Source organism: Trachemys scripta, chromosome 24 (assembly GCF_013100865.1).
Source record: "Trachemys scripta elegans isolate TJP31775 chromosome 24, CAS_Tse_1.0, whole genome shotgun sequence".
In the NCBI taxonomy this organism is placed as follows: domain Eukaryota; kingdom Metazoa; phylum Chordata; order Testudines; family Emydidae; genus Trachemys; species Trachemys scripta.
In genome coordinates this window covers 11,484,187-11,496,237 of record NC_048321.1, presented here as the reverse complement: position 1 = coordinate 11,496,237, position 12,051 = coordinate 11,484,187, and the positions used below count along the sequence as shown (strand labels likewise).

The 12,051-nt window shown below is 46.4% G+C and overlaps 1 protein-coding gene across 1 annotated transcript; it reads left to right on the top strand.

The window, feature by feature from the left end:
- The first annotated feature begins 9,523 nt into the window (after positions 1-9,523).
- LOC117869855 (cornulin-like) lies at positions 9,524-11,013 on the top strand. Its single transcript, XM_034756964.1, has 3 exons — positions 9,524-9,661; positions 10,542-10,713; positions 10,826-11,013. The coding sequence occupies exons 1-3, from the start codon at positions 9,524-9,526 to the stop codon at positions 11,011-11,013; spliced, it is 498 nt and encodes a 165-aa protein (XP_034612855.1).
- Positions 11,014-12,051: the final 1,038 nt, after the last annotated feature.

Below are 12,051 nucleotides of genomic sequence, written 5' to 3'. Positions count from 1 at the left end.
TCGTTGCATGTGAAAATGCAGAAAAGTTGTAAATAAACCCTGAGTCGGACAGAAAAATATTCTGGGTTTTCTATGTTGTGAGCAAAGCATGTAAGTAGAAGTTGGTTGAGTCAGAATGTCCTGTATACAGCTGAATTAGCCTCTTCCCTCATCTTTACTAATTACAGCCCTTACTCCTAATAATGACGCCTTAGCCATCCAAAGTGTTATATTTGGGTCATATTTTTAAAATGAGAACATTATCGTGTGAGCCTGGACGGCGCGGAAAGAGAAACACCCAGTGCAGGGCCTGGATTTCCCCTGATTTAGCACCCTGTGAAATAACCTGCCTCTTTATTCTGCCCTATAATGAATGACAAATAATCCTTCGTCTCCGGTGTCCCTGATCACATCCAGCTGTTTCGACAGTGTCATAAAACCTTGCAAAACAAATGTAAGTGTTCCACTGCAGCTTGAACAACTGGAGCCCACACTGAGGGGACGGGTGTGGCTGTGCTCCTCCCCAGAAGCAGTCACCGGAGGAATTCTGAATGAATCAGCTGAATGAGGCACCAGCAGCCATGATGGGATGCATGGCAGAGTGGCAGATGTGATACCCTTTGACATGCAGTAGTGTGTATTCACCCAACCTGACCTTGGTTCACTGACTTGCGCAGAATTGGGGGGCAGTGGGTGGAGGGCGCTGCTATCCAGTCTGGGATATCCAGTGCTATTGTCAGAGCTAGACAGCCCTGCTCCTTGCAGACTAGAAGCGAAAGAGGCAAGATTGTATCTGGCCCTCGGCAACTACTCAACCAAGCCGAGGGATTATTTGGTCCTTTGCACCAGGGCAAAACCAGAAACAATCTCACCCTTAAATATCAAAAGTCCATCTGATGAAACTTCTCCTTCTTTTCTGTAGCCCCTGTCAGATCCCCAATACCAGATCCCTCAAAAGAGGCAGAAGCATCTCTAGATAAAGGCAGGTGGCCATTCCAGCACAGCAAGGGGTAACACTTCCAAAGGCACTGACATGACTTAGAAGTATTCTGAAGCACCAAAATACCTTTGAGAATCTGGCCTTTAGGTCCCGAGGGGTATTTTCAAAGGTATGTGATTTCAGTTGGGATTAGGTGCCTAACCTGCTTAGGCATTTTTGAAAATACTCTTCAGTACCTATCTGCATCTTCAGGCACCCAAATAGCTTTGAAAATCTGTCCCTAAGTCACTTTTGAAAATGGGATGCAGGCTCCTTAGTCATTTTGCTGCTTTTAAAAATTTCCCCCAAGGTGCTTTCAGCTCCTGAGAGATCTTGCTGTGAGCAACCAGCTGAGAGCAAAGAGCAGAGAATACATCTTTGAAATCTGTTGACTATTTGCTAATCCAGTGAGTTCTTCCAGAGTTCATCAGAGTTGACAGCAACAGGCCGCTATGCTGTAACAGAGAAGCAAGGTAGCCTAGTTACCCAGGAGGTTCTGAGCTCTAACCCCAACTAAACTAAACACTGACTCTCAGAGGCAAGGCACTTGCAACCAGACTTCCAAATGTCGCCTCTAATTTTGGATGTCTCACTGTTGGGTGCCCAACTTGAGACAGCTTGGGTCAGATTTTCACCCAAGGCAGGGTGCTCTCCTGAAAATCTAGCCTCTTGCATCTCGAGTCGAGCACTCCAAAACTGAGGCCAGCCAAAATCAGTGGCCGATTCTGAAAATATCCACCTGAACCGCGCCGTGCCTTAATTCCCCACCTGCAAATGATGGATAATGATGCTGCCATTCAAAAGGCGTTTGCAAGGGTTAATGAGCTAACTTATGTAGCGCAGTCTTGAAAAGGTAAAGTTCTGTACACTGTAACTACACAGCGCTGAGAATTATCCTTATACTGTGGTGACTGCCCTGAACTTGGTAAGAAAGAAAGATGATTTCACTATGCATTAAACAAATCATGTCTTTCAGAGGGTTGCAATGCAAGGTGGGACTGGTCACCCTAACAGGACTTGGTTGGCTGTTTTCTTTTGCCCTCCTATAGGTGGGATTATAAACTCTGTTATGCAAGACTGAATCTACGTGCTCCGACTCCTCTATAATATTCTCATTTTAATAACAACACCAATCTACCATAAAATTACTGTTCTTCAAGGGTATCATTACCCTACGGGTGGGGTATAATTTGCACCTGTATAATTTTATCTTAAAAGACTGGTTAAAAATGAAGAATCATAAATAATAACCCTTCACATTTATGTACCTGAATATCTCCAAGGGCCTTACAAACACTAATTTCTTAAGCCTCAGAACAGTCAATTAGCTCAGTATTATCTCAGAGGGGAGCCAACTCCAGGACTCGCCCAGGTCACAAATCAAATTAGTGACAGAGCTAGAAATGGAACTGAGGAGTCCTGGCTCCTAGACCCTGCGCTTCCTCTCAAAGCAGAGAGATCCTGGTTATGACGATATTATGGACATGGCTAGCGAACGCCAAATTCTCACTGACTTCCAAAGGAGTTCAGGGGTGAACAAAGACACAGATTTGGGCCCTATTCTAGTCTGGTCTATTCTTGTTGTTCTAATGTAAAAAATTCAAAAGAATCCAAAAATAATCACAGAAAAATCTGCCTTAAACTAGCAGCCGAGGATCAAGCATAAATCACTCACCTTGCTGAGGTGTATTTTTTGTTAAATTAAAGATCAAACAAAATTAAACTGAAAGTAGCATATGGATGAAAGTTAAATTGGGAAAAAATGGACTAAATGGACATTTTCTAACAACATTTTATTTTTGTCAAAATTTGTCAGGGTTTTTTTAAAAAAAAACAACCCAAAACTGGGGTGGGGGAGGGATTGGTTTTCAACAACCAAAAACCATTTTGTTTTTGTGGTTCTTGTTTGGTTTTCTTTTTTCTTTTTTCAACAAAAACCTGAAAAGTTGTATGAAAAATACCAATACTTTCATTTTCTTTGCACTTTTTGCACCAAATACTAGCTCTAATAAGGACACATTAAAGTGGTTACTTAATACAAATGGTAGGTTGCTGGAGGTGGAATCTTTAGTGAAGATTTCCCTCTAGTTTATTGCTTCCATAATGAGTTTTTAAAACTCTTCTCATGGATTTTGAAGTTCATCTTAGCCCTGGATTCAATCATCCATTCCTCAATATTAGAATGGTATTTTCTGATCCTGTTAATTAATTTAATCTACTTTTTTCCTCTCTAGTAATGAAAATCGAACACAGATAATGGTACCTGTTAATTGATATGTGGAACTGATGGATTTTATGTCTTCACATTTTTAAATCTGTCACTTCTTATATTAGAGAGACAAGGTGGGTAAGGTAATATGTTTTATAGGACCAACTTCTGTTGGTGAGAGACAGAGCTCAGACCCTTTGATCACTAGTATATGACTAAAGGTCATTAAAGGTGGTTATATACCAAGGTGATGGGCATGCTAGATATTGCAGATAGAGGAAGAAAAATTAGGATCAAAATAGTTTGTTATGGTTTCTAAAGCACCAGTCTTCAAACTCTGGGCACAAATGAAATGAACACAATCATACGTCTGATCCCATTGTTGTAAATGTCAGCCAGAGGTTTAGGATCATTACTGGTTTTGATTGTTATAGATGATTTTCCAAATACTTCAGTGATCCCCATACACCAAAATGCCTTTCACTATGTTACAGACTCAGAAAAAAAAGCAAAAGACGATCATCTTAAATCGATTGCAGCCAGACAACTTCTAAGAAGAGGGTGCTGCCCTACTAAATAATTGAGAAAATATGGTGCTTGACTAGAAACAGGAATAAAGAAGGATGACACACAGGCCCTAGAGCCAGGCGAAATATTTTGTCCAAAACTTTTTTTGGCAAAAAATGTAGAATTGGCAACACTGAAATATTTTGCAAATTCTTGTCACTTTCAACATATTGTTCTGATAAGAAAAAAACCAACAGAACAAATCTGAATGTTTCGGGGGGGGGGGGTATTCAAAACAACTTTCCCTTTCCAAATTTCTTTCAGGTTTTTGTCATTTAAACATTTCATTTCATTCAAACATTTAAACATTTCATTTTGAACTGTTTTGTGTGACTGAGAACTATGGGTTTTTTTTTTTACTTTTCGGTTCACTGAAAACTTCAAAATAAAAATTGGTTTTGGTTCAACCCAAAATATATTTTTTTTCAGAATGGCCAGTGAACTGAGAAATCTGCTATTCACCTCGTCCGAACGGGCCCTGTTTCTGATCTCATGTTTCCTAGATTCACCCTGCTGTAACTTCGGTGACTTTGGTAGAGTTACCTCTAGTTTGCACTAGGGTAGGGGAGAGGAGAAGCCTTATTATATTACATGGGTTTGACGCTTCTAAAAAATAAACTCAGGGCTGAAATCTCTCAGTTACACTCTTTGGGTTTCAATGGAACTGTTCAGGTGAGAAATAGAGCAGGAAATGACCCTCTGAGTTCAAGTACTTGGGCCAACATCTCTACCGGTGTAAACTCGCACAGATCCATTGAGCCGTGTCAGTTTATACCGGCAGAGAATTTAGCCCATAATGTCTAATGAATTAGGACCTCATTCTGCAAACACTTACTACCAAGAGTAGTACTTGCTGTTTTGTGTATCTATAGGGCCAAGTATTGTGCTCATCCCTTAGTATCGGAAGGCCAAATCCAAAGTCCATTGACTCCAGCGCCTAGGTGCTATGGGCACTTGGATATGTCTACACTGCAGTTGGAAGTTTGATTGCCACATGCGTAGACCTACATCCGATCTAGGACACCAATAGCAGTCAAGCCATGCCAGCACGAACTTCAGCACGGGTTAGCTGCCAGAGTAAATCCCCCGGGTCCTGAGCCCACGCTGAAACCCATGGGACGGTGCTTCACTGCTACGGCCCTAGTTAGAGTAAAGCTAGCGTGGGGACATCTACATTGGCTGCAGTCACACCTCTGACTGCAGTGGAGCAAGACCCATGTGAGTAAGCACCAATCTCTGCCGTTTTTGCAATATCAGGCCCACGCTGTAGACAAACAGTTCTATTACAGTCCCGGTTCTGATCTCAACTAACTCCATCAACATCAATCCTTATTTCACCCCCCACACACACACCCTTGCAATGCGGAGCAGAATTTCAATCTGTGTTAGGAACGGCTGCCTTTTCTGCCTCGGTAACATTATACTGAAAATCCCTTTGTTCCACCGATCCTCGCCTACCAAGTTTGGCTGCTTGAAATGCATTCTACATTCTAAAAAAATGTAAAATACAGCCCTCCTGGAAAATGACCTTGCAATTCAGATTAGGTGGGACCCACCGGCACTAGAATTGTCACATAGCTGCTATTTCTGGGCTAAAATGATAGGTGAAGGGGATAATGAGTCAAACAACCTATCTGAGGACATAAAGGTGCAGCCGGGCTTGACTAAAGATGAATCAGGGCTCTCTACAGAGAAGGCACCTCCTTTCTTTAGCACAATTAGGAACCCTATAAAAGAACTCACCTCCTCAGTGTTCTCCCAACGGCTTCACTGAACCTCAAGTGTTCCCGTTAGCGAGTTGGGTAAGTTGGAATTTACAACCATCTCGTTACTTGCACAGAGAGCGACTGTTATGGGGATATTATGTCTGGGGGATACTGCCAGTCTTGCGGGATAATTTGCAGTGTGTTGTCTGGGAGCCTCTAGACCTCTAGTGAAAGGCTGGTTGATTTGTTTGACAGAGATTTGCAGATTTTTCAGGCACTGCAGAAAAGGCCCTGGGGGGCTCTAATAGATCACAAATTGAACATGAGTCAACAAAGCAATGCTGTTGTGAAAAAGGCGAATGTTACAGAATCATAGAATCATTGGACTGGAAGGGACCTCGAGAGGTCATCTAGTCCAGTCTCCTGCACTCATGGCAGGTCTAAGTATTATCTAGACCATCCATCCATTCTGGGATGTGTTAGCAGGAGTGTTTTGGTAAGACATGGGAGATCATTGTCCCTTTCTACTCGGCACTGGTGAGGTCTCAGCTGGAGTCTTGTGTCCATTTTGGGCACTGCTCTTTAAGAAAAATGTGGACAAATTGGAGAGACACCAGAGGAGAGCAGCAACAATGGTAAGAAGTTAAGAAAACATGACCTACAAGGAGAGGTTGAAAGAACTGGGCATGTTTAATCCAGAGAAGAGAAGACTAGGGGGAGACCCGATAACAGTTTTAAAATATGCAAAATGTTAGTTCTAAAGAAGATGGGCTCATTTGTTCTCCATGTCCACTGCGGACAGGGCAAGAAGTAATGGGCTTAATCTGCAAGAGAGATTTATGTTAGATGTTAGGGAAAAGCTTTCTAACGATAAGGATAATTAAGCACTGGAACAAGTTCTTGGGAGGTTGTGGAATCCCCGTCATCGGAGATTTTTAAGAACAAGTTAGACAAACTCCTGTCAGGGACGGTCTAGGTTTACTTGGCCTTGACTCAGCGCAGGGAGCTGGACTAGATGATCTCTTGAAGTCCCTTCTGACCTGACATTTCTGTGATTGCTAATCTACGTGCAAGCTGCAATACCTGCAGCATTTCGAAGATACTATCCTCTGAGGGAGATGCACAGATTTCTGGGCATCTTTTCGGTGCGGCTTCTGCTCTCATTCACAACTAAGTTACTCCAGATTTATGTTGGTGTCACATAGAGCAGAATTTGGACCATAGTGCGTGTGTGTGTGTGTGTGTGTGTCTAAGGTGACATTTCTAGTGATCAGCACGGAGCAGAGTATGAAGCAGTGGTTGGACTTGGGACTCCTGCATTCTAGCCCCAGCTCTGCTATTGGTTCACTCCTGGAGAAAGTCACTTCCCTTCTCTGTGCCTTCCTTTTCCCATCTGTAAAATGGGGATAACTATATTGATCCACCTCTGTAAAATGCTTGGCGGTTCTCTGATGCAAAGGGCTGTTTAAGTACAGAATATCATTGTTGTTACTGTGCAGTAAGGTATGAACAGTGCGGTGGGAAAAGACCCTTCTGCCCCTATAAAATTATCCAGACCCCAAATCTCTCTGCCTGCTGGGCTCAACACATATCAAAATGAGTTTGCCCAGAGACATGGTATGTCAGCTCTTCCTGGGAAGATCTGGATTTCTTGCCCTAGCTGAAGCTACTTCTGTCTTCACTCTGTTTTCCCCCATCACTGTGGCTCTCACCTACCCAGTTAGGTTTCAGAGTAGCAGCCATGTTAGTCTGTATCCGCAAAAAGAACAGGAGGACTTGTGGCACCTTAGAGACTAACACATTTATTTGAGCATCAGCTTTCGTGGGCTACAGCCCACTTCATCGGATGCACAGAATATGTTCCATTCTATGCATCTGATGAAGTGGGTTTTAGCCCACGAAGTCCTATGCTCAAATAAATTTGTTAGTCTCTAAGGTGGCACATGTACTTCTGTTCTTTGTACCCAGTCAGGGTGCCCTTAAGCTGCGGTGCCCGGATGTACGTCTCTCTTTTTCTTTTAAAAGTAGCGTTCCCCAGGCCTGGCCCAACACCCACTGAAGTCAGAGGAAGTCTGTTGATTTCAATGGGCTTTGGATCAGTCTCCAAGAATAAAAAAAAAAATCCTACAGAGTCTTGTTAGTTCAATAGCCCCCTCTGCATTCTCCCCTCCAGACGTCCCTTTCCCGTTCCCTCCTCCCATTTCCCCTCCAGCACTCGCTGTCTCTCACTCTCTCTCCACGTCAGAAAATTTAAAATAAACAGGGCAGCCAGTCAATTCCATGCGAATTGCTCCAAGCAAAAGAGACGACGATTTCAGTTAGAGACTGAGACAGAATATGCATAAGCTTACCAGAAAGCTAGACTTTGCAGCGAGGAAGTCCAATCAGGTGGTTATATCCAGGGCTCTTTGGGTCTATTCCCAGCTGTGCTATTGACTTGGTGCGCGTCCTTGGGCAAGTCTTCCCTGCTCGGTCCCTCAGTTTCCCCATCCTGACAATGGGGATACTCTTCAGAGCTGTGTTCGGCTTTAACAATGAATGGTTTGGGGCCAGGTTTTCTTACAAATCCAAGCCCGAGCCAAATTTGGGTGAAAACTAACCCGGCAGAGTCATTTTGGGTGGCGTTTTCTGGACGGCTCAGAACTGCAGCAGCAGCAGAAACCCCACCAGGGTGGAGAAGTCTTCTGCTCCCAGAAGCCCTGCAAATGGAAAGCGCCGAGTCTCCCACACCCTGATAATACTTCGCTTCCTCCTGGCGAAGTGCAGCGTGCTGGGATCCTCGGAGGACGAGTGCTAGCAAAGCTCTGTTCTCAATCTCGCTGCTGTTCCTGTTTAGTAACTACGGGTATGTCTACACTGCAATGGAACACCTGCGGCTGGCCTGGGTCAGCTGACTGGAGCTTGCGGGGCTGAAAAATTGCAGACTTTCAGGCTTGGGCTGGAGCCCCGGGTCTGGGACTCTTCCCCTTCACGGGGTCCCAGGCTCAGCCCCAACCCAAGCCCGAATGGCTACGGGGCTACAGCCCCACAGCCAGGCAGCTGCAGGTGTTTAATTGCAGTGAAGACGTACCCTCAGGATCCTGTCCCGTTTCACGGGAACCAACCCCCCGAGAGGTTCATTTGCACAAGGCCGGCTCCAGGCACCAGCGCAGTAAGCAGGTGCTTGGGGCGGCCAAGGGGAAGGGGCGGCACGTCAGGCTGTTCGGCGGCAATTCAGCGGCCGATCCCTCTGGCAGGGAAGCACCTGCTACCGAATTCCCACCGAAGAAGAAAGCGGCGCGGTGGAGCTGCCGCCGGAGTGCCACTGATCGCAATTGCGATCGCGGCTTTTTTTTTTCTTCCCCGCCGCTTGGGGCGGCAAAAGCCCTGGAGCCGGTCCTGCATTTGCACTAGAAACATGCTTGTCACACATTACGTGAAGGGTCCATGTACAGAGAGAGTTTACAAAGGGATAAAACACAAGTGATTGGGTTCAACACAGGAGCAACTGGATGAAAATCAGACCAGATGAGCCAATGGTTCCTTCTGGCCTTAAAATCTGCGAATCTGTGACTACAGGATGACTTGATGTTTCCATAAATGGTCAATCGATTGCTGTAGATTATTATAAGCTCCAACAGGTTAGTGGATTGACTGCAACCATGGCTTATAAGCATCTCCAACACCCTGTAACACCTACTGCTCAAGTCTTGTAATACTTAATCATTTATTAACGCTCTGTAAGCTCTCCACAAATGCACCCTTGCCGGGTTAAAGTGTGACCAATATGTCAGCGATCAGAAGAGACTGACGCTTTCAGATGTCTCCTCCTGTCCCTGCTAGCAACTGTTGGCGTTTAAATGCCTGCGTTGTGTATTCACAAACCAGGTGCCTCTGAAGTCAAGGGGATCTGGTCATATCCCACAGGTTACACTGGGAGAATAGTGCCCCTTCACTGCGCATTGTGGGCCTGGTCCAAAGCCCGCTGAAGTCACTGGGAAGTCTCCCTATCCGTCCATGCTCAGAGGAAGGGCCACCCAGGGAAAATGTATCCTAGGCTTAGCGCTGATCTTTCCTTTCAGGCTTGCTTGAATCTACAGAAAGATGCCTCAGCTCCTGGACAGCATCTCCACCCTCATCAGCGTCTTCTACAAACCTGGGAAGAAAGACGAGGACTGCTCCACCATCAGCAAGAGAGAGGTGAAAAGGTTCATCCAGAGGGGGTTTGCTGACATCACAGTGGTGAGCACGGCCAGAAAGGGGAGCCTGCATGTGGGTTGAGTACACAACTTGTTGCTTCAGAGACAGGGGACGGCAGCTGCAGACGGTTCTTTCTGCTGTGGTACCGATTGTGGCAAGCAGTACGGCAGCAGAACGGGACGGCTCTCGTCCGGGGCGGGTCGTATGGGGGTTATGGTGGAAACTCAGCAATGCCAAGGACAATTCCATTCTCTGGGTCATCTTTTCAAAGGGGGGCAGCTCCCTTTTGCAGGGAAAAATGCACATGTAAAAACATGCATCTGCATTTGTTTGCTCCTGCAACTGATTTGAGGGTGCAAGTCTAGCAACTTGCACCCGTAATTACATAAAGGCAGATACAAACAAGGGGCAAGAGGGGGAACAAGCACCAAGAGGCCATTTTCAGGAGCAAGTTGAACCCACAAAAGCTGTTTTGAAGACTGACCTGTTTTACTTCCCCAGCCGGCATCACACTTTCATCCTTGTGTGGCCGGAAAACAACATTTCTGTTTCTTGAAAAATGCTGACGTTTCAACATCTGTTTCCATTCCCGTGCGGAACAAAACCAAGACCTGTCCAAAAAAAATTGAAAAACTAAGTGAGAGAGACCATCTGCTCTAATAGCCGTAGGACACCCAGGTTCAAATCCCTATTCTACAGGACTCAGAACAGGGACGTGGGTCTTCGTGGTTCCAGGAATGAACCCTAACCTTATACTCATTGGCTATTCCAGGGTGGGTCGCTCTTTCAGGTTTGAACAGAAATTCCATCCTGGACCCAAGAAACCCTCCAGCAAAAAATTTCACCCAAACTGACATGTTTCTGTGAAAAGATTTTGACATAGAGGCATTTTTCCAACCCCCCCCCCTATGTTTTCCTACAGAACCCCTATGATGCTCACGCCATAGAGGCGGTACTGCAACTTCTGGATCATGATGGCGATGGGGTTGAAGATTTCAATGAATTTCTGCTTCTGGTATTTAGAGTGGCGAAGGTTTGTTACTGGTACCTGCAGCCAAAACAACATCTCCCGCAAAGAACAGAGACGGGACTGAGTGGGGAACGGCGCCAGGAGCCGGAAGCAGGAAGGGCTGAGGAGAGTCGCGATCAGCCTAAACCGCCAGGGACGGAGAAAGGATATTACGAAACATGGGAGCCTGAAACTAGAGAGACTGAACGAAGCCGCCGTCAGCCACATGGGCCTGAACCACGACGGGATGAGAGGAGTTGGTACGGAACACAAAGATCTGAACATAGAGAGAATGAGAGAAGCCACCATCGGTCACGTGAACCTGAACCACGAGGGGATGAGAGGAGCCGCTACGAGAGACGTGACCTTGAAACAAGGGAGGTAGACAGGAGCCGACGTCACCCACATGAACGTGAACGACGAGAGGATGAGAGGAGTTCCCATCAGCCATATGAACCTGAGCCACAAAGTCGTGAGAGGAGATGCCTTGAACCCCAATCACGACAGGATGAGAAAAGTCGCTATTGGCCCAGAGAATCTGAGAGGAGTCGCTATGAAACATGTGAGCCAGAAGCCAGGGAGGAAGAGAGGAGCCATCGTCTGCCACGTGAGCCTGAACCACGAAGGGATGAGAGGAGCCGCTCTCGCCCACGTGAACCTCAGCCCCAAGGGGATGAGAGGAGCCACTATGGAGCACATGCGCCTGAAACAAGAGAGGAAGAGAGAAGCCGCTATCAGCAACAACAGCCTGAACCACGAAGGGATGAGCGGAGCCGCTATGAAATATATGACCCTGATACAAGAGAGGAAGAGAGGAGCCGATGTCACCCACATGAGCCTGAACACGAGGAGGAAGAGAGGAGCCGCTATCAGACACATGAGCCTGAACCTAGAGAGGAAGAGAGGAGCCGATGTCACCCACATGAGCCTGAACACGAGGAGGAAGAGAGGAGCCGCCGACAGCCACGTGAGCCTGAACCTAGAGAGGATGAGAGGAGCCGCCGACAGCCACGTGAGCCTGAACCTAGAGAGGATGACAGGAGCCGCCGACAGCCACGTGAGCCTGAACCTAGAGAGGATGACAGGAGCCGCCGACAGCCACATGAGCCTGAACCTAGAGAGGAAGAGAGGAGCCGCCGACAGCCAAATGAGCCTGAACCAAGAGAGGATGAGAGGAGCCGCTGTCAGCCACGTGAGCCTGAACCTAGAGAAGATGAGAGGAGCCGTCGACAGCCACGTGAGCCTGAACCAAGAGAGGATGACAGGAGCCGCCGACAGCCACGTGAGCCTGAAATAAGAGGGGATGGGTGGAGTCGCCATCAGTCATGTGAACCTGAAGCTAGAAAGGGAGAAAGGAGCCGCCGTGAACCATGTGAGCCTGAACCAAGAGAGGAAAAGAGAAGTCGCCAGCAGCCACGTGAGC

Excerpts from the sequence above, each read along its gene's own strand:
- LOC117869855 (XM_034756964.1), top strand. The coding sequence starts at position 9,524 with ATGCCTCAGCTCCTGGACAGCATCTCCACCCTCATCAGCGTCTTCTAC. Across the intron at positions 9,662-10,541 it reads GGTTTGCTGACATCACAGTG|AACCCCTATGATGCTCACGC; the intron begins GTGAGCACGGCC and ends GTTTTCCTACAG. Across the intron at positions 10,714-10,825 it reads AAGAACAGAGACGGGACTGA|AGAGACTGAACGAAGCCGCC; the intron begins GTGGGGAACGGC and ends GCCTGAAACTAG.